This window comes from Anser cygnoides, chromosome 28 (genome assembly GCF_040182565.1).
Source record: "Anser cygnoides isolate HZ-2024a breed goose chromosome 28, Taihu_goose_T2T_genome, whole genome shotgun sequence".
NCBI lineage: Eukaryota > Metazoa > Chordata > Aves > Anseriformes > Anatidae > Anser > Anser cygnoides.
Genome location: NC_089900.1, coordinates 1,320,199 through 1,338,861, shown reverse-complemented (window position 1 = coordinate 1,338,861; position 18,663 = coordinate 1,320,199). Strand labels below are relative to the sequence as shown.

The 18,663-nt window shown below is 51.8% G+C and overlaps 2 protein-coding genes across 2 annotated transcripts in view; both read right to left on the bottom strand.

Moving 5' to 3' along the window:
* The window catches only part of LOC136787245 (ceramide synthase-like), a 573,680-nt gene that overhangs the window by 253,218 nt on the left and 301,799 nt on the right, over nucleotides 1-18,663 (bottom strand). The window lies entirely within an intron of this gene.
* Nucleotides 16,927-17,841, bottom strand: LOC136787289 (olfactory receptor 14C36-like). Its single transcript, XM_066984442.1, has one exon. It carries the CDS (start codon nucleotides 17,839-17,841, stop codon nucleotides 16,927-16,929), a length of 915 nt encoding a protein of 304 aa, XP_066840543.1.

Here is an 18,663-nt window from a genome sequence, read left to right as displayed (position 1 = left end):
GGAGGGCAATGCAGCCGCAGCTCCTGGAGGAAGGAGAAGGCGCGCGTGCAGGCAGGGGTGCCCAGGGCTGTGGTGCAGAGCAGGGTCCCTGCTGTGCCCCAGGGGCTGTGTGCCGGGGCAGGGCCTCTGCCGCCTGCCAGGCTCAGCACTCAGCCTGCCCGGGGAGCTGCCCAGGGCGCTGCGGGGAGAAGCTGCGGGTGGAAGGAGCCCCCCGGCAGGTCAGGGTCCTGCTGCTGGTGGGAGGCTGCTGCCTAGGGCAGCCTGCTCCATAGCGCAAGCAGGATGTATCCAAGGAGACTTTCCAAGAGAAGACAAAAGGCAGGGGTTAGCTCCTTGAATCTCTGCTTTCCTGAGTCTCTGCTTTCATTTTTTTCTTCCTTGTCTCAGCCAGAATAGAAATAGAGGCTCTTATTTCCAAGAAGAGCCTGAGGCTCCTGAAGCATCACTAGGAGGTTATAAGGATCACAGCAAGTCCCTTTCCTGCCCTTCTGGCCATAGAAAGCTCCATGACAACATGTGGCATCCTCCCCAAACCCGAACCTGGCGGCGGCAGTTCTGTACTCCACTCCATGCCATCCCTGCACTGCAGACGAGACGCCTTCCCCTGAGCAGCCGTGTTGTATGCTCTCCCATCCAGCAAAGCCTCTGCCCCCACAATCATGGGGTCTCTAACTGTTAGCCTCTTGGCTGCCCAGCCTTCAGAACAAGAGGACACTCCCAGTGCTCACCTCTCACTCTCATTCTTGCTTTCCTCAGCAGAAGCACTGGGACATTTCTTTGTTTCCCCTCCCATTCATCCTGCCCTTATTATTCTCCTCAGACTCTCTGGGCAGCGGGATTAAAGCCAGAGCTCAAACACCAGAACAGTGAGTCCTGCTCCGGAGATGTGTCACTGGGAGCAAAGTGCCCAAGCTGTTCTAGCCAAAATGGCTCAGGGCACTGCAGTGCCTAGTGCCGGGAAATGAGCTGGTTCTGTTCAGGTCACTCCGGTTAAAGGTGATCCAGCAGTGTCCCTGGGGTTATCCTGCTGGAGGCTGTTGAACAGCCTTTCTTTATTATAGATGCTCTACATCTGAACAAAAGTATGTGTTTCAGAACGTTCCTTTCCCAGAACGTTCAGTTCCTTTCCCAGGAACACACTGCTGCACAGCAGGGCAGAGTCCTTGAGAGCTCATGGGCAGAGGCCGCTGCTCCAAACGGTGCTCAGCCAGCACAAACCAGAGCTCCGGACAGAGAGGAGAATGAAGCTGCTGCTGAGAAAGCATGTGTTTGTGACTGATAGGAACAACATCGTCACTGTTCCAGCTGCATTAGGGATCATAATTCATACGCAGCTCAAACAGTGACAATGTTGTTCTTATCGCTCAGGTATGTGCATGAACAAAAAGCATCCATGTTCCCTCCTAACTTTTGGGCCTCTAAGGTGTGTTGGGGAAGGAAGGAACTCACCCTTCAGGACACCACATCTAAGGATATTTGACTCTTTACATGGGGCTTCTGCTGGGCTGCAGGCTGCCATGCTCAAGGGTACAGCTCTGCCCTAGCAGCTCTGTGTTATCTAGCAGCTCCATGGAGAAGAGACATCAGTCCTAAGGCCATAGAAATGCTGCTGCATGGCTGTACGTGGGCAGCTGCTGTGATCCCTCCCTGTCCCTGGAGAAGAGCAGAGAGCTGAGATCTTCCTCAGGTATGACGAAATGGGTGAAGTGTTTGGAGATCTGCCCTTTGAACCTGGATTTCTCTGCTCTCAGCAGTATCCAGGTTATTTTCAGGGAAACAGCTGAATGTGACCATCCCCTGGAGGTGCCTGTACAGAGCAGCTGAGACCAAGACTGATGGATACACCAGCTGCCCCCACTCTGCCCTGAGGGACAGTCATGCTGAAACATTCTTTCATAGCTCAACTGTATTCTATCTGAGAAAAGCCCATGTTTCATCTACCTAACTCCGTAGGGCAGGACTCCCTCCTCCAGAGCACCTCTGATCCTGGTGGTACCTTCAATCAGCACCAATCACAGCTCATGAAAGGGACCTGCAAAGGCCTTCCTGGAAGGGCAGAGGCAGTCGGGGAGGTTTCTACAAGAAATGGAGTAGGTTTCATCACAGACTTCTGTCCTAATGTTTTCCTGTTTTTTCCTCCTCAGACAGCTCTCCATACCCAGATTACTTCCCTCGCTCTGATCTAAAGGACAGAGTTGTTGCCTTGCAGGACCCACAAGATTTCACCTAGAGTGCAGCAGAAATTCAAAGGGTTTCCATAGTCACCTGCTCCCAGTAGCACTCTCTGGCACCACCAAGCAGGGCCCTAGAAAGGCACTTGCAGAGGTCTTCCTGAAAGGGAAGCATCATTTTTGAGGTTTAAGAAGAAATGGAGTACATTTTGCTCACACAGTTTAGCCTGACATTTTGCTGTATTTTCTTACTCAGACAGGTCTCCATGCCCAGAGGAATCAGATGTCCAACAGCAGCTCCATCACAGAGTTCCTCCTCCTGGCATTCGCAGACACGCGGGAGCTGCAGCTCCTGCACTTCGCGCTCTTCCTGGGCATCTACCTGGCTGCCCTCCTGGGCAACGGCCTCATCCTTACAGCCGTAGCCTGCAACCACCGCCTCCACACCCCCATGTACTTCTTCCTCCTCGACCTCGCCCTCCTCGACCTGGGCTGCATCTCCACCACTCTCCCCAAAGCCATGGCCAATTCCCTCTGGGACACCAGGGCCATCTCCTATGCAGGATGTGCTGCACAGGTCTTTTTCTTTTTCTGTTTGTTTTTAGCAGAGTTTTCTGTTCTCACTGTCATGGCCTATGACCGCTACGTTGCCATCTGCAAGCCCCTGCACTACGGGAGCCTCCTGGGCAGCAGAGCTTGTGCCCAGATGGCAGCAGCTGCCTGGGGCAGTGGGGTTCTCTATGCTCTGCTGCACACAGCCAGTACATTTTCCCTGCCCCTCTGCCAAGACAATGCTGTGGATCAGTTCTTCTGTGAAATCCCCCAGATTCTCAAGCTTTCCTGCTCAGACTCAGACTACCACAGGGAACGTGCGGTTATTGGTTTTAGCCTTTGTGTATTCTTTTGTCATTTTGTTTTCATTTTGTTGTCATATATGCAGATCTTCAGGGCTGTGCTGAGGATGCCCTCTGAACATGGCCGGCACAAAGCCTTTTCCACGTGCCTCCCTCGCCTGGACGTGGTCTCCCTCTTTCTCAGCACAATCATGTTTGCCCACCTAAAGCCCACCAGCATCTCCTCCCAATCCTTGGACCTGGTGGTGTCATTTCTGTACTCGGCGGTGCCCCCAGCAGTGAACCCCCTCATCTACAGCATGAGGAACCAGAAGCTGAAGGATACAGTGAGGAAACTCTCTGAAAATTTTCCATATGAGTAATGTCCATATATTCCTTAAAGGATTCCCACAATATCTCAGAAAATGTTTTGTCAATGTTTTTCTTTTTTTTTTTTTAATTAATTTCTCAAATGAATGATTTTGACTTTAATCCTGCTTTTCTTAGTGTTCTGCCTGTAAATTCATTAATTTATTCTAAACTAATCATCTTCTGTACCTATACAACCAGGCTTCCTGTGCAGATAAAAACAATAAAGATGCCATCAGAACCTTACTGGTCTAAGGTCCAATCTGTTCACACCTTTTCTAGTGCTGGGGGAGCAGCCCCAGCACGCAGGAGGGGCTCAGGGCCTAAAGCCCAGCTGCCACATGGAGGAGCAGCCCCGGTGGCCCTCGGGACTGCCCCTCACTGCCCGCTGGGCTCTGCCTCTCTGCTGCCTTCAGGTCAGGGCTGCTGCTTCCCTGGAGCCATGGTCATGGCCAGCAGCAGGATGTGGCCTTTCCACTGCTGCTTTCTTTTTGCTTCCTCATTGTTTTCTTCTGTTCTTGTATTTGGGTAAGCCCTGAGGTCTTGTGTGCTTTGATTACCCTCTTGCTGTCTCTGCAGAGGTGTCCATGTGGCTGCAGGCAGCAGCAGGCAATGTGCAGCCCTGGGTCACATCTGACTTCCCTGATACCACCACAGAAACAAAAAAGGCTGCTCAGGGCAAACTCTGAAGCCTGGTTTCCTCTTCCAAAGCTGTTGTCAGGAATACAGCCAAGGGGTTGCTCCCTGCTCTTTTGTTTTCTGGGGTTCTTCATGGAGTGAAGGACATAGGCTTCCTGTCCTTAGGTTCATTAGGTTCACAGGGTGGTCTGTGAGGAGACCAGGGCTGGTCCAGGATCTCCCTTTATGACAGCACTTATCAAATCAGAAGACAACAGGCCTTGGACTCATCTGTATGGGAATGTGCACCTGCTTTGGGGATGATGGTCAATGCCAGCCTGGAGAGGAATCTGGATCTGCCAGGAGATGTCAGGGGATCTGCAGGGACAATGCTCAGTGGGTAGTGATTAGAACCTTATAAAATGAATGACCATCCAAAGAAGAGTCTGGTAAAGGAAAAGGCGAATCTGAGGACTCCTTAGTCTAAGGAGGGCTCTGCAATGCCAGGAGAGGTGGTGAAGAGCGAGTAGGCGAAGGCACATAAGACTGAAGAATAATAGAAGAGGCAGTATTTGAAATCTTGTGGGCCACCTCTGGTACTGCACTCGCCTGCCCTTTGTGCCCTTAGAGACACCCCATGGTCCTGCCAAGCACTGCCTGGTGCTGAACCAGGTCTCCTGTACTGGCTTGGGGAGCGGGGCTGGCCCTGCGGGGCACAGGCACTCTGTGCTGTGGATCTCCCAGGCAAGAGACCACGGCTTCTGCAGCTTCACCGACCTCCGTTTCCTGAGCTGTGGCTGACCCCAGCCCAGGGGCTGCTGGAGAGCCCAACCAAAGAGGCCGCCTTTGTCCCAGCAGCTGCGGTGCCTTGCGAGGGGCTGGGGCTGTGGTGGCCATGCCCAGAGCCCTGCAGCAGCATGCAGTGGGCACTGCCATGAGGCCAGCCCAGCCTGGGCTGCAGGACTGGACTGGGCTGGGCTGGGCTGGGCTGGGGAGAGGGCAGCGAGGTGGGGAGAGGCGGGCAGGGGCTGGGCTGGGCTGGGCAGTGCGCGGCAGAGGGCAACAGCAGCGTCAGGGAGCGGTGGGAGCATGCAGGGGAGGGCTCCCAGCAGGGCTTGGTGCTGCAGAGCCAGGGCTCCGTGAAGGGAGCCCAGAGCTGCAGGGACAGGGGAGAGGAGGCCGCTCTGGTCCCTAGCTGGCCTGGGAAGAGCAGGAAGGGGGCCCAGGGCATTCATCCTCTCACTGCAGCCCGCCAGGACCGGCAAGGTGGTCATGGAGTGTCCAGGGCCAGACGCTTCCATGTGGTGCACAGGGAGAGGACAAAGCCTTCTAAGGGGAACAGAGGGCCCCATATGTCCGTCGGACCCTACCCCTAGGGAAGTCTGCTGCCTACCTGGGGTCCAGGTCAGGGACATTGCCAGGAAACTTCCTGACCTTGTCTCTGCTGGGCCCCAACTTCCACATCCGAATGTGTCCCTTGGCTGTCAGCTCCGTCTCCCCTGCCCTACAGGATGACAGAGCCAGAGTGGGATGTGTTACCTTTAGGTAGTGTAGTGCTTCTGTATATTGGTGGTGGCATAGAAAGACAGTTCCTTCACCAGTGATTTACATCCTTCTTCGTGTTAGGACATAACGTCCTTCACTCTGCTTTATCTTAGATGAACTGGATTAGGTCCTTGATTGGTCTTAGGCACAATGCAGTGCTTTTTGCCTTCTGCCAAAGCAGCACAATACATATGACTTTCCCTTACTCTGTGCATTGACCTGACAGGTCATTTCACATTTTTCACTTTCATAGTCTCAGTTTGAAAGGGAGGATTTCCCAAAGTGGGGCAAACTGATGGGTTCTGCCTCAGCCATTTGAAATGTCCTGCTCTTGAGTCTTTCAGCCTGAGTTTTTCACAGTTGACCCAGGATGGTAAATGGATGTTTAGGTGTATACTAGGAACAAGGGAGAGTATCTTGGGATCCCAGTTGCCATTTCAACTTCAGATCAGCCCCAAGAACCCACTGAAGAAGGGGTTTGTCTTTGAAGGGGTTTCGTGTGCTGGGTTGGGCTGCAGTTTCAGGGTCAAAGACCACTGCTGGCAGTGGATGTGCCCTGGGAACTCCGTCTGTCTCCACCTGATCCACCAATGGGCTCTGGTCTCCTGCAGGTCCTTTCACACAGCTTCCATTCCAGGGAATTACTTTAAATGCACCAGAGCCTCTGGAGGCCTAATGATTTTATTGAAGGCATAACCATGAAATGTGACTTCAAGGAAATATTTCAAATGTGAATAAACTACTCTGAAGATCTTGGCACTGGTTGCTTATGGTCAGATAGTAAAGCTCTGCCTGAATACCCAGTAATTTGTTCAGTACTTAACTAATAAAGCAACTATTTATAACCTCAAATGATTCAATCCCTTCCCTAAAATGTCACACAGTGTATCATGAAGGACTGTGAATTTTAAAGATCTGTATTCGTCACAGGAAAACAAATACTGATGTTCTGTACTTGCATCGTCGTTGCTTTGTCTGTTATGGTGTGCTCCCTCATCTTCCAGGTACTTGCGTCTGTCTTGATTAACCAGTCCATGTTGGATGTCCCCTGTCCAGCTGCCTGTCTGGACCTATGCACTTCTCATGGTTCTCCTGCTTTGCCCTCCCCTTATTCTTTGATCATTCAGACCGCTCTCACCCGACCCAGCTGCTACTTTGAGCTTCAGGGAGTTCAAGCTTGCTCATCTATCAGCAGTCTGTCTAATTGTGTCCTAAGGAAACTCATCATCGTTTATCACTGAATTCATATCATATGGATTAATACTTATCTTAATACTTATAATTCCCTATCTCTCAGTATAAAACACTTATTGTGCTGTCATCCTTTTGGGAAGGTATACCTCAATGGAGGCATACAAGATGAGGAGCTTTCTTTGCTTTTTAGAAAATTGCAGCATGTTTTCCTGTTGTTTGTTTGGAAACAGGAAAAACCCTTCTGTGCCTGAGTGCAGACAGCTCTATAAGGAGCTGGTGTAAAGGAGCAGTAACATCCAGCTGCAGACTACAGTGCAGAAATCTGGTATAAGGACAAGTGATGCAAGCGCCAATGAGAGAAATGGCAGGGCTGGGGTGGTGAGGAATAAGGTTGTCCATGCAGTCAGACCTCTCTGCTTTTCCACCCTATGCATGCCTCCAAAGTTACCCTGGGTCAATATCAATAGGAGAATGATGCTCCAAACTGAAATGCAGCAAAATCCATCCTTTAAAATGAGAAAGGATTTTTATTAGATGCTCTTTGAAATCTTCCTCCTTAACTACACCATGAAAGCTCTCCAATTAGCTCTACAAGTCTTGAAGAAAACTTTGGGAGAGATATGGCTCCTTAGGAGTTTCTGCATTTTAATGAGTTCCATGGTATATTTTGGTGCTGAGTCTATGAAGCACAGGTACTGAGAGGAGAATGATGCAATTGCTTAAGAAAGTAAAGTCAGAAGGAACAGTTGAATTGACTTGGAGTATTAATGGGCCCCACTGAGGGCTGTTACTAACAAAGCCTCCCCAGGGACTTGTTAGGGCAGATAATTGGAGGCCATGATTACAGGTAGGCAAAGGCACTGTGCTGAGAAAAGTCCAGGTTTTAGTGAAGCAGAAGGGCCAAGGCCTGACCCCAGCCACTAGGAGGGGAGATCCTGAACCCCCACGTCTCGCTCAGGGCTCTTCCTAGGGTCTGTGGGATGTGGTGGGCAGTGCGATCCCACGAGAACAGTGGTATGACACCTCTCCACCTCTGCATAGGGTTGCAAGGAAGCAATGAGGTTAGCTTGCAATGAATATAACGTGTCTCCTCATAAACTCTAGCCAAAGGGACAAAAATGTCAGGGCTGTTGGGGCCTTCCCTTCTTGCCAGCACCCCCTACCTTCTCCTCCGCAGGCTTTCCTGTGCTGTGCCACACTTTGTTCTATTTCCTTGAAGCCTGCAGACACCCATCTCTGTTCACCACCTTGATCTCATCCCAGCATTTCCATCATGTCACCAATGTCTTGTCAACCCTCACCAGCTGTTCCTTGAAACACAAAGCCAGGGTCTGACCACAACACTCTTGGGGTGACCTCTGGCACCACAACATGACTCTTTGAGGGATATTTCTTCCTCCTCATGGCCAGTGCCACCCTTCCAAGATACACTTTGTGGCAGTTTTTTCTCTCCTAATCTTTCCCAATACCAAAGAAAGCTCCATAAGGGTGGAAACCACTCCTGAAGTAGGCATCCCAACCCATCAGGCTCCTTGCGGCCTGTCAGCCAACCAGACACGAGTCACCTCACCAGCATCTTCCAAGCCATGGGCCTGCTGCTGGCCTTGCAGCTTCTTGGCGAGACGCACCCAAGCCTTGTGCCGCCTGCTGTCCAGTCATGGACTCAAGCAGAAGGGACAGGACAACCCATATGTGGGTCTTCTTTCTGCCTGGGTCCTCCTGGGTATGGAGGCAGAGGGGATCCCACAGTCAGCATGCCAACCAGGTGCCTTCTGCTGGCCTACCAGGGCCACTGGCAGATGTCAGCCAAAAAGTACGGATCCCAGGGAGAAGTCAAGGGTGACCTGTCAGCTACTTCAGACAGAAGTGACCTCACAGTCCCTTTCCGTGACACGTTCCTGCTGCTGCCCTATCATCTGCAGAGACAGAAGTGACCTCACAGTCACTGCCCCAGTCACATTCCTCCTGCTGGGGCAGGGGATCCTGAGGCAGAGCTGAGCTCATCAGAGCATTCCCACCCATCTCCTCCTTGTGTTTGACGAGCTGATCAGATCCATGGCCCCTCACAGTCATCTTGGAATGCCATGTGAGTGCACAGCCTCCTCACAATGCCTGCCCTGCCCCAAAGGGCCAAGTGCCTCAAGTAAAGGTTTAGGAGAGGGGCTGCAGATGAGGAGGTTAATGCACAGGAACGGGGACTTTGCATGTTAGGTGTTCATGCAGGGAATTAGGGACTAGGGCTCACCTTGCTGGTTTAGAGATTAAGGAAATATTTATTGGGAGTGTTTGGTGTTCTGCTTGTGGTGTCAGGTCTCTGGTTAGGGTATGGGCAAGCTCTGTGGTTTAGTTTTTTTGTTTTGTTTTGTTTTGTTTTATGTGTGTCAGGAAGTTGTCTAGGGTTAACTAGAGCATTTTAATGCTAGTATTAAGGGCGAGGATTATGGTGAGCAACAGAATAAGAAAAAGGGGCTATGGGCTGACTTTTCTCTTCAATGGATGCTTTAAGGTCAGGCAATAGAGTAGTGGATTCCTGTCAGGGTGTGGAGTAGCACTTAGGTTTAGGGGTTAAGGAGACTGGTTGCAATAGTGTGAGGGCCTCACATGACTGTTTTAAGCCATTGTTACAGCAGAATCAACATTACCTGAACCCTCTTACCTCTACAGAATCTTTAATTTCTGCTGGCCACGCGCCTCTTCCCTCTCCCAAATCTCACACTGCTCCTGTCCAGGCTTTTCCTGACCTCCCCATATCAGTCATCTTATTGGGATCAGCTTATTAGTCATCTTATTGGGAGCAGCTGTGCGCAGCAGCTCTGCACCACCACAAAATGCACTTCCTGCCTACAAGATTGGGTTCCAGAATGGCCCCTATAGATCCAGGGTAACTTTTCGCAGGCCCTCATGCATGCCTCAGTTTCCCCCAGGTGTCTCGGAGGCAGTAGCCCCCTCTGTGTAGAAAACAAAAAGCAGCCCTGAAGGATGACTTTAGGCAAAAGCTGACACCTCTGACATGACAACCCCTGTCCAAGACCTCTTCCTCTATGGTGACTACCAGATACTTAGGAATAGTGGATCTCACAAACTATGTGCAAAGCAGTTGCCTTCTGCAGGCCTATCAAGAACACTCTCTGATATGAGCCTAAAGGCACAGATAGGAGTCAAGGGATGAGCTGTTGGCTACTTCAGAAAGAGCTCAAGTCACAACCTGTTTTACAGACATTCCCTTAGGAACGGATTATGAATTTCTGAGGCACCACTGACCTCATAATACCATTCCTACAAAGCACCCCCTTTTTGGCCCAGAATCTGACCATCTATCATAGAATCATAGAATGGCTTGGGTTTGAAGGGGCCTTAAAGAATATCTAATTCCAACCCCACTGCCACAGGCAGACATGCCACCCAGCAACCCTGGTTTCTCAGGGCCTCATCTAACCTGCTCTTGAACACCTCCAGGGATCGGGCATCCACAACCTCTCTGGACAACCTGTTGCAGGGCATCACCACTTTCTGAGTGAAAAATTTCCTCCTAACCTCTAATCTAAAACCTACCTTCCTTGAGTTTAAAACTATTTCCCCTTGTCCTGTCATTATCTGGTTGAACAAAGAGTTGATCTCCCTCGTTTTTATAAGTCCCCTTTAAGTACTGAAAAGCCACAATGTTGGCCAGGTGGAAGTGAGCTGGAGTTGATCCTTTGAGCCCATGGCACTGCTGCTGGACTCCCAGCCTCTCTGACACACAGGAGACAGCTCCATGCCAGTCCTGTGAGGTGCTAGGGCAGGAGTGACCTTGCAGTCAATGCACTACCTTTTTTCTGTCATAGACTCATAGAACTGGTCACTTCCAATTTGGGTTGGAAGTGACCTTAAAGATCATCTAGTCTAACCTTCTTCCATGGACAGGGACAATTTCCATTAGATCAGGTTGGCCAAAATCACCTGCCAACTGGCCTTGAACTAGGGCTCACCTTTCTGGCTTAGAAATTAAGCAAAAGTTTAGTGGGAGGATTTGGTGTTCTGCATAGGGTGTCAGGTCTGTGACTGGGGTACGGACAAGCTTTGTGGTTTAGGGTTTTGTTTAGGTCTGCCAAGAAGTCGGCTAGGGTTAAATAGAGCATTTTAATGCTAGTGTAAAGGGAAGGGATTAGGGTGAGCAAGAGAGTAAGAAAAAGGGGCTATGGGCCGAGTTTTGCTTCAAGGGATACTTTGAGGTCAGGCATTACAGTAGTGGATTCCTGTCAAGGTGTTGGAATAACATTTAGGCTTAGGGGTTAGGGTTACTGGTTAAAATAAGATAAGGGCTTTACATGGCTGTTTTAACTCAGTTTTAAAGCATCGTCAACATTATGTGAAACCTCTTACCTCTACAAAATCATTCATTTCTGCTTTCCAAGCTCCTCTTCCCTTCCCCAAATCTCATTTCTCTGTTGGCCAGGCTTCTCCTGTCATCCTCATATTGATCATATTGGGATCAGCTTTTTGAGGGCTCTCATGATATCAGAGTATCTGTCTCACCTGTCGGCTACACCATTCTTGAGACAGAAGTGGCGTTGCAGTCAGGAGGGAAAAGGGCACAAAGTTCCGTAGAAGCATCCTGCACAATATGCCCATCAGCTCTGCACCACCACAAAAGTGTACATCCTATGTAAAAGTTTTGGTTCCAGAGTGACTCCTATGGATCCAGGGTAACATTTCACAGGCCCTCATGCAGGCTTTAGCTCCCTCCATGCATCTTTGTGGCAGTGGCCACCTCTGTGGAGAAAACTGAAAGCAGACCTGGAGGATGACTTTAGGCAAAAGCTGAAACCTCTGACAGAACAACCAGAGCTGCTCAGCAGAGAAAGGGGGCTGTGGTGCCTGGGGCATGGGGGCACTCTGCAGGGCCATGCTGGGTAGGCTGGGAGGCAGACCCAGCTCGTAGGGTCACTGCCATTGCCCCAGGGCTGCAACAAATCACCAGACTCCTGTGCTGGGGCTACTGCATGCCCTGGGGCTGCAGAGCTCTCCTCAGCCTGCTCACACCAGGTTGAGCACTTGAGCTCTGGTCAGTCCACATGGAACATGCTCACGCTCTGTGGGCTCCATGCACTGCTATCTCCCACGCACATGCTGCCCCCGCAGATGTCCATGCATGCTCTGCACACACCACTCTTGCCCACAGGTCCCGTGTGTCACCAACCCTCCCCTCTTCCCCTGCAGTAGTGGCACTTCACTGCAGCAGGTTGGTGCGTCTTCAGGCTCAGGGGTGTTTCCTGAGGGCCTGCCCCGTGTGGGGAGTGGCGGGGAGGAAGAGAGCAAGGTCAGCTCCTGGGGCATGGCTGAGCACAGCCCAGCCATCCCGCACCGCAGGCAGGCACCTTCTCCCAGGCTGAGGCACACATGCAAGGTGGACACTTCTCCATCAGCCCAGCTTCACGCAGGGACCTTCAGCCCTGCCCCAGATCCGGGACTCATCACTTCCTCCTTGTCCACCCACAGACATACATTGCTTTCCATTTGGGGACTCAGGCAGGACTTTAAGGATCTGCTAAAGCCCTGGATTTCCCTGTTTCTCACAGCCTTCTCACAAGTCTTTCTCCTGGCCCTCCCCGCTGCCCAGCACTGCCTCTCAGGTGGCACTCAGTGACCCTTCCCTTCAGAAGGGCCTTTGGGCTTCCTCAATTGTCCTGGTGCTTATTAGCACCTTCCTGGCTCCTTCCAGAGCTCAGAGCGAGCTTTCTTGTCCAGCATGGGGCCCTGCACTAGCTCTGGCTGGGACGGAGTTACTCTCTGCAGAGCAGTCCCTGTTGTGCTGTGTTTTTGATGTGACCAGAGCAGTGTTGGTCACCCACGGCTGTGCTCGCTGTTCCTGAGCAGTGCGTGAACAGCATCAAGGCCTTCTCTGCTTCTCACTCTGCCCTACCAGCGAGTTGGTTGTGGGTGGGCAAAAGGCTGGGAGGGGAACCCCCTGTGACAGCTGACCCAGCCTGACCCAATGGATGATCCATGGCACATAACATAGTGCTCAGCAATACATGTTGGGATCATCTTTCCAAGACAAGGTGGCAGTTTCTCAGAGACTGCCTGCACAACGGTCTGCTAGTGGGAACTGATGAGTTACAAAATGTTCATTATGTTTGGCGTTTGATTTTCATTTCTTTCTTTTTTCTTTTCCTTTCCTATCCTTATGTGTCTTTCTCTCAATCTGTGAGTTTTACTTATTTATGGTGTTCCCTCCCCTCTGCCCTCTAGAGGAGGAGGAAGGAGGCTGCTCGTGCATGTTGCTGCCTGGGGTGAGCAAGGAGGAGGCTGGCTATGGTGCAAGGAAATGGAGGTCGGTGAAGCTGCAGGAGCCCTGGTCTCTTGCCTGGGAGATCCCCAGCACAGAGTGCCTGTGCCCCACAGGGCCAGCCCCGCTCCCCAGGCCAGCACAAGAGGCCTGGCCCAGGCACAGAGCAGCCTGCCCCGAGCAGGTGCCTACACAAAGAGCTTACTCTTCTTCCTTTACCCATCTGTGCAGGCCCAGAAATGCTGCCCTGCTCTTTCCCAGGGCCATCCCTGCTCCCAGAGAGCCTTGCCCAGGGCAGTGTGTCCATGCTGGCCTGGCCGGCCATTGCTGCTTCCCTGATGTGCTCCCGGCAGGGCCCCGAACTGGTGGTGCTGCTGTGCAGAGCCAGGGGCTGTTGTGCCCTGAGACCCTGTGGGGACCCTCCCCTGCCCGTGCTGCTCAGGGTGCTGGACAAGTCCTGCACCAGACCTGGCCCACGAGGCTTTAAAGAAGGTCTCCTCAATTACAATGCAGTTTCATGGGCCTTCGCTTGCTGGCTCTTCACCACCTCCCCTGGCATTGCAGAGCCCTCCTTAGCCCACAGAGTTCTCTGATTGGCCTTTCCCTTTGCCAAAATCTTCTTTGGATGGTCACTAATTTTATGAGGTTTTAATCACTACCCAATGAGCATATTGTCCCAGGGTTCCCCTGATCTCTCCTGGCACCTCCAGATTCCTCTCCAGGCTGCCATCATCAATCCACCCCACTGCAGGGTGCCTAGTCCCATGAAGAGGAGTCCGAGACCAGTTGTTGTCTGATTAGACAGGTGAGGCCATAAAGGGAGCTCTTGGTCCAGTCCTTTGCTACTCACACACCGTGCTGGGACTTTCAGCCTGTGTCCTACACTCCATGAAGAACCCCAGAAAACAGAAGAGCATGGAGCAAATCCTTGGCTCTGTTCCTAACAGCAGCATTGGAAGAGGCATCCAGGCTTCTGGATTGCCCTGCAGAGCCCCATTTGTTACTGCCGTGGTATCAGGGAGGGCAGCTGTGACACGGGGCTGCACATTGCCTGCTGCTGCCTGCTGGGACAGGGATGCCACTGCAGAGACAACAGGACTGTCACCAAGGTACACAAGATCTGAGGGCTAACCCACGTACAAGAGCACAAGAGAACAATGTGGAAGCCAAAAGAGAGCAGCAGTGAAAAGGCCACATCCTGCTGCTGGCCATGGCCATGGCTCCAGGGAAGCAGCAGCCCCAACCTGAAGGCAGCAGAGAGGCAGAGCCCAGCGGGCAGTGAGGGGCAGTCCCGAGGGCCACCGGGGCTGCTCCTCCATGTGGCAGCTGGGCTCTAGGCCCTAAGCCCCTCCTGCGTGCTGGGGCTGCTCCCCCAGCTCCAGAGGAGAAGGGACAAGATGGCAGCTGAGACCAATGAAATTCTGATGACTTCGATATTGGGTTTATCTAATAAAAACCAGTGCTTTATCAGAAAATAATTAACCTGTAGGAGGCTAAGAATACTATTTTATAAATCAGAAAAAAAAAAAAGTTAGAGAAAATAATAGTACGGATAGATAATAATAAAAAAGTATGTAAATTTTTTTTTCTGAGAAAAGCTGGGATTTCTGATTATAGGCATATTATTATAGGTGAATATGCTGAATATTTGTGTATTCAAGCAGTGTCCTCACTGCATCCCTTAGTTCCTGGTTCCTCATGCAGTAGATGAGGGGGTTCACAGCTGGAGGCACTACTGAATACAGAACTGTCACGACCAGGTCCATGGATGGGGAAGAGATGGAGGGGGGCTTCAGGTAGGCAAACATGTCTGTACTGACAAACAGGGAGACCACAGCCAGGTGAGGGAGGCACGTGGAAAAGGCTTTGTGCCGGCCCTGCTCAGAGGGCATCCTCAGCACAGTCCTGAAGATCTGCACATAGGATAACACAATGAAAACAAAACAACCAAATACTAAAGAAAGACTGAAAACAAGTAGCTCAAATTCTCTGAGGTAGGCATCTGAGCAAGAGAGCTTGAGGATGTGGGGGATTTCACAGAAGAACTGCTCCACAGCATTGCCTTGGCAGAGGGGCAGGGAAAATGTATTGGCCGTGTGCAAGACAGCATTGAGAAAGCCACTGCCCCAGGCAGCTGCTGCCATCTGGGCACAAGCTCTGCTGCCCAGGAGGCTCCCGTAGTGCAGGGGCTTGCAGATGGCAACGTAGTGATCATAGGCCATGATGGTGAGAATTGAATACTCTGAACCAAAGAAGAAGATGAAAAACAGGACTTGTGAAGCACACTCTTGATAGGAGATAGCCCTGGTGTCCCAGAGGGAATTGGCCATGGCTTTGGGGAGAGTGGTGGAGATGCAGCCCAGGTCGAGGAGGGCGAGGTTGAGGAGGAAGAAGTACATGGGGGTGTGGAGGCGGTGGTCGCAGGCTACGGCGGTGAGGATGAGGCCGTTGCCCAGGAGGGCAGGCAGGTAGATGGCCAGGAAGAGCCCAAAGTGCAGGAGCTGCAGCTCCCGCGTGTCTGCGAATGCCAGGAGGAGGAACTCGGTGATGGAGCTGCTGTTGGGCATTTTCTGACATTGGCCACAGATGCACAGTCCAATCTCTTCTTAAATTCGGACAGGCTTGGTGCAGTGACTACTTCACTGGGGAGCCTGTTCCAGTGTGCAACCACCCTTTTGGTGAAGAACCTCTTCCTGATGTCTAGGCTAAAAGTCTAGGCAAAGTCTAGCCCCTTTTTGAGGGACCCCTTGAGGGACTTTGTTCCACTAATGTCCAGCCACCTTCCTTCCCCCAACATCATCCCCTTCTTCAGTCCAAATATCACCAGTCTGGCTAAAGGGAGACTCCAGGAGACCATGGCAAAGGCCTTGCTAAAGTCCAGGTTCACCACAATGCCTTCTTTCCCCTCCCCTTCTGTTTCAGCAGTTCCTTTGTTTCCTCCATGTCCCTGAAGATGGCTGTGGCAGGACTTTCCCCACCACGTTCCCAGGGGTAGAGGTGACAATTGCAATTCTGCCAATCCTTTTTCTTGCCCTTCCTGAAGATGTGTTTGATGCCTGCCTTTTCCAAGTCCCCAGAAATCTTGCTGATCCAAATGCTTGATGGCCTGGTCCAGAAAGGCAGGGTAGTGTGACATAGCAGAGAGGGGCATCTGCAATGAACCTGTGCAAGGGGGGTGACAGAAATCTCACAGGGACACTGGGGGTTGTTTCTGGAGTCACACAGGGCAATGGCAGGGCTCTGTGAGGTGTCCACATCTGAGCTTGCCTCATGCACACAGGGCTGTTGAGAGATATGACTCTCTGCCTTGCACACCGATGCACAGTGCAATGCACTATTTGCAGTGTCCCTCTGGCTCCTGCAGCCACTGCCAGAGGCTGGGAGGCACCTCAGCCCTGCAGTACCTCACCGTGCTCTTCCCTCGTCTGAGATACCCCAGGACATGAGGAATGGGCACAGGGACTGCGGTTCAAGGAAGCACATCCCAGAGCTGTCTTCAGGTGGCTTCCCAGGGGACGTTACTTGGTCTTGTGATGCTATCTGCCCAACTGGCCTTCGTGACAATTGTAGGAATAGCTGATGGACTTTGTGCTCCATCATGTTCATCTCTCCACATGCATATGATGTGCCTGCTGGCACCAGCACTGGGTTTCTCTTTCCACATCTCCCATGCACATACAGCAGGCCCTGATCTTCTGGGAAATCCTGTCTCCCAGGGAGCATTTCCCAAGTGAGCAATGAGCAATGGCCTGGCCAGCTATTGCTGAACCTCCTACCCATACACCCCACAGCTCTGAGCTTGTGATGACGCTCTCCGGAGTATGAAAAATGACCAAAAAGATAACCGTGTTCCTGCAATGAATTATGAGTCATATGCAGAAGAAAATGGGCTTTTTTTTTTTTTTTTTTTTTTTTTTTTTTTAAGATATCAGGTCATCAGTTTCCTCAAGGCATCCTTGAGCTCCTGGTTCCTCATGCTGTAGATGAGGGGGTTCACTGCCGGGGGCACCACGGAGTACAGAAATGACACGACCAGGTCCATGGATGGGGAAGAGATGGAGGGGGGCTTCAGGTGGGCAAACATGTCTGTACTGACAAACAGGGAGACCACAGCCAGGTGAGGGAGGCACGTGGAAAAGGCTTTGTGCCGGCCCTGCTCAGAGGGCATCCTCAGCACAGTCCTGAAGATCTGCACATAGGATAACACAATGAAAACAAAACAACCAAATACTAAAGAAAAACTGAAAACAAGTAGCTCGAATTCCCTGAGGTAGGCATCTGAGCAAGAGAGCTTGAGGATGTGGGGGATTTCACAGAAGAACTGCTCCACAGCATTGCCTTGGCAGAGGGGCAGGGAAAATGTACTGGCCGTGTGCAGGACAGCATTGAGAAAGCCACTGCCCCAGGCAGCTGCTGCCATCTGGGCACAAGCTCTGCTGCCCAGGAGGCTCCCGTAGTGCAGGGGCTTGCAGATGGCAACGTAGCGGTCGTAGGCCATGATGGTGAGAATTGAATACTCTGAACCAAAGAAGAAGACAAAAAAGAGGACTTGTGAAGCACACCCTTGATAGGAGATGGCCCTGGTGTCCCAGAGGGAATTGGCCATGGCTTTGGGGAGAGTGGTGGAGATGCAGCCCAAGTCGAGGAGGGCAAGATTGAGGAGGAAGAAGTACATGGGGGTGTGGAGGCGGTGGTCGCAGGCTACGGCGGTGAGGATGAGGCCGTTGCCCAGGAGGGCAGGCAGGTAGATGGCCAGGAAGAGCCCAAAGTGCAGGAGCTGCAGCTCCCGCGTGTCTGCGAATGCCAGGAGGAGGAATTCGGTGATGGAGCTGCTGTTGGGCATTTTCTGACATTGGACACTGTTGTCTGTTGAAGAGGATAAGGCAGAAAAAAGTTAGAAGAGACTTCTCTGAGGAAAAGCTATCACAAAACTTAGAGCAACCCACGCCTGAGCGTCTCTCTTTGCAAGAGAACATTTCTGCAGCTCTATCACTCGAGTCCCAGCTGATGCTGTCTGAGAGTGGCACTGGGAGCAGGGATTGCTGTGGGCTCCAGAGGAGTCCCTCCTGCTGTGAAGCAGGCGGGAAGCAGGACCATGGGGGAAACTCAAGTTCAGTCCACTTATCAGATCCATGAACTTTGCAGTGTTGTTGCAAAGTACACCTCCAACCACAGTGTAGAGCAAGGCAGATTTTCTTTTGCTTAGGGCAATGATCACACTCTTGTGTTTCCCAATAAATGGAGACAGCTTAAAGCCCCAGTCCCAGTGTAGCTGGACAGAATCCTCACCTTGTCTGCAGGTGCATGAGCAGGATCTCAGCTCTTCCCTCCTAACCAGGGCTGCAGATGCCTCCCTCCAGCTGCCCACAGACAGCCATCCAGCAGCACAGACATGGCCTTAGAACGGGGGTGTCTTCTCCTTCAGGCACCTGGATAACACAAGGATGCCATGAGAGAGCTGCATCCTGCTGGAGAGCAGCCTGCACACCAAGAGGACGCCCCAAGGACAGAGATGAATATTTTCAAGCTGGGGTGTCCCAGCATCCCAGCTGCAGCCCTGCAGTGTCTGGAGCAGGCTTGGCCACTCTGCTCTTGGTTTACTAGGGGCAGCTAGGTTATGACACTCCAAGGGGCTTCTGCCAGACTTCCTCACCACGCAGTGCAA